Below are 2,214 nucleotides of genomic sequence, written 5' to 3' on the forward strand. Positions count from 1 at the left end.
CATACTTCTAAATAGATGATGTTTTAAAAATCAAAATATATAATCTTTCCTTAATGGAAATTTTCACTCAAGAGGATATTTAGGTATTGACTGAAAGCGTCCCATAAGATGCCTATAAAGTGCTATAATTTTCAGCCCTGATCTGCTTTACCTCATCCAGAAAAATCAGGCTTAAAGTAATTTGTCCATAATACATGGACAAATGTATTATGGTCAGATATAATACATGATATATTAAGAAATTCTAATTAAAAAACAAATCCTGTTCATACTCATGTCAATCAAATATAATATATATACATTTTGACAGTTTCCACTGTCTTTTACTAACTTGTGGTGATTTTTTTTGGTCTCCATTAGCTCAAATGTTGTGGTGTGAAGAACTACACGGACTGGCTGGAAACCACCTGGTTTAATAAAAGTGGAGGGCTCAGGTTTCCTTACAGTTGCTGCAACGTTACTTTCCCCACTTGTAATGGCACTGTTTACCAGCCATGGCAAATTTACACACAGGTAGACATGTGCATCCTGATAAATTCATCAAGCTTCTTCATGAAGGTTTGATTAGACCCATCTGTTTCTCTGATTTTCTTGTTCATTGACTCAATCTTTCAGGGCTGCCAAGAGGAGCTGTCGAAGGTCATACAGTTTGCGCTGAAAATGGACATGTGGAGCTCCCTATTGGTTTATGTGGTGGAGGTTTGAAAGACTTTAAACATTTCTGAACTGCATATTGTGTATACATTGCATATAAAATGCACACCTGAAAGAAAAATGAAACACTGGGAGACTGTTATCATGAGAGCAAGCTTTAATCTTATCTTTAATTTTAGTTTGGCCAAATATTTAGCACAATATCTAATATGTAAATTCAATTTTATTTATACAGCGCCAAATCACAACAACAGTCACCTCAAGGTGGTTTATATTGTAAGGGAGACACTATAATAATACATACAGAGAAAAACCGAACAATCATATGACCCCCTATGGGCAAGTACTTTGGTGACAGTGGGAAGGAAAAACTCCCTTTTAACAGGAAGAAACCTCCAGCAGGCCAGGCTCAGGGAAGGGTGGCCATCTTTCTTCCACATGCTGTGGAAAAGAACAAGAGATTAATAACCAGTATGATGTCAGAAAATAGACAAATGCACAACAAAATTTCCAAAGCCTGGACTGACATATTGAATTGACCTATTTTGTCAAACAAAAAAATCTAAAATCCAACTCAATTAGTAGCAACCTTTTAACATTAAGGACTGTTTACAAAGATGTGCTGCCAGCTGGATGCCGAGTAAAGCTCAACAACTTTCAGGTCCTAAGCTTATGACATTGGAAATAACATTTCACTGCGCACCATTATCACTGCCTGTGTGGAAGTCCATTTGACATATAGTGTTATTTATTCCATTGGCAAAATAAAAATGTTGTTTAAAGCAGTCGTTAAAAACATGAACAATAATTTGATAGTTTTTTATTAAAATCTTTAAAATGTGTCACATTTTAATGAATATTTAAACTTTTTACACTCCATTTTCTCTACATCACACATGTTAACTAAGGTGGTTAACGACATAAAAGCTCATCTGTTACAATGATAAATCCACCTAAACATCTTCTGCATCTGCATCATGCAATTTATAAATGGTTTTACTTCATTTAGTGGTGTTAGATTGAGCTTTTAATTATAAATTCTTACACATGTTTAACACAGGCTGCAGAAGGTGATTATTTGCCAATAACCAAAATCCTGCTCTTTTTCTTTCTTCTCCTGCAGATTGGGTTGTTTGTGATGGTGAAACAGCTCATGAGAACAAATAGATCTACGAGGTACCAAGTACTGGAGAAAAACTAAAGATGCTCTAATGGATGGAAGATCACTACACTTTGAATAGATATAGTTCAAATCTCAAAACTATTGAGTCATTTGCCGGTACACTATGAAACATGTAAAACTGGAGAAAGTCGTTTTTTGTAATACATGTACAGATGTCTATTGTTATCATTGGATTGTCTGTCACCAAAAGACTGACAGTTTTTTGCAATAAACATTAGAATCAGAATACTTTAATAATCCCTAAAGAACTTATGTAATTATGTAAACATACTGCAGAACTGGCCTGTGTGGACTTCTGGCCTGACAAAATGTAGGCAAAGATGGGGCAAAGGGCTTAGAGATATATCCTAAATTAGGTTTGATGAATATGAGTTACT

At 34.9% G+C, this 2,214-nt stretch overlaps 1 protein-coding gene across 1 annotated transcript; it reads left to right on the forward strand.

The window, feature by feature from the left end:
- Positions 1 to 194: 194 nt before the first annotated feature.
- LOC102193804 (tetraspanin-3-like) lies at positions 195 to 2,208 on the forward strand. The gene is made up of 4 exons (XM_005724077.1): positions 195 to 212; positions 361 to 513; positions 616 to 699; positions 1,778 to 2,208. Exons 1-4 carry the CDS (start codon positions 195 to 197, stop codon positions 1,853 to 1,855), a joined length of 333 nt encoding a protein of 110 aa, XP_005724134.1. The 3' UTR covers positions 1,856 to 2,208.
- Positions 2,209 to 2,214: the final 6 nt, after the last annotated feature.

The sequence above is a fragment of the Pundamilia nyererei genome, unplaced genomic scaffold (assembly GCF_000239375.1).
Source record: "Pundamilia nyererei isolate P.nyererei 1_Seehausen unplaced genomic scaffold, PunNye1.0 scaffold00010, whole genome shotgun sequence".
Lineage (NCBI taxonomy): Eukaryota > Metazoa > Chordata > Actinopteri > Cichliformes > Cichlidae > Pundamilia > Pundamilia nyererei.

Bases quoted from the DNA above. Each gene is read 5' to 3' on its own strand.
- LOC102193804 (XM_005724077.1), top strand. The intron at 514-615 runs GTAGACATGTGC...TCAATCTTTCAG, and splicing joins CATGGCAAATTTACACACAG to GGCTGCCAAGAGGAGCTGTC. The intron at 700-1,777 runs GTTTGAAAGACT...CTTCTCCTGCAG, and splicing joins TATTGGTTTATGTGGTGGAG to ATTGGGTTGTTTGTGATGGT.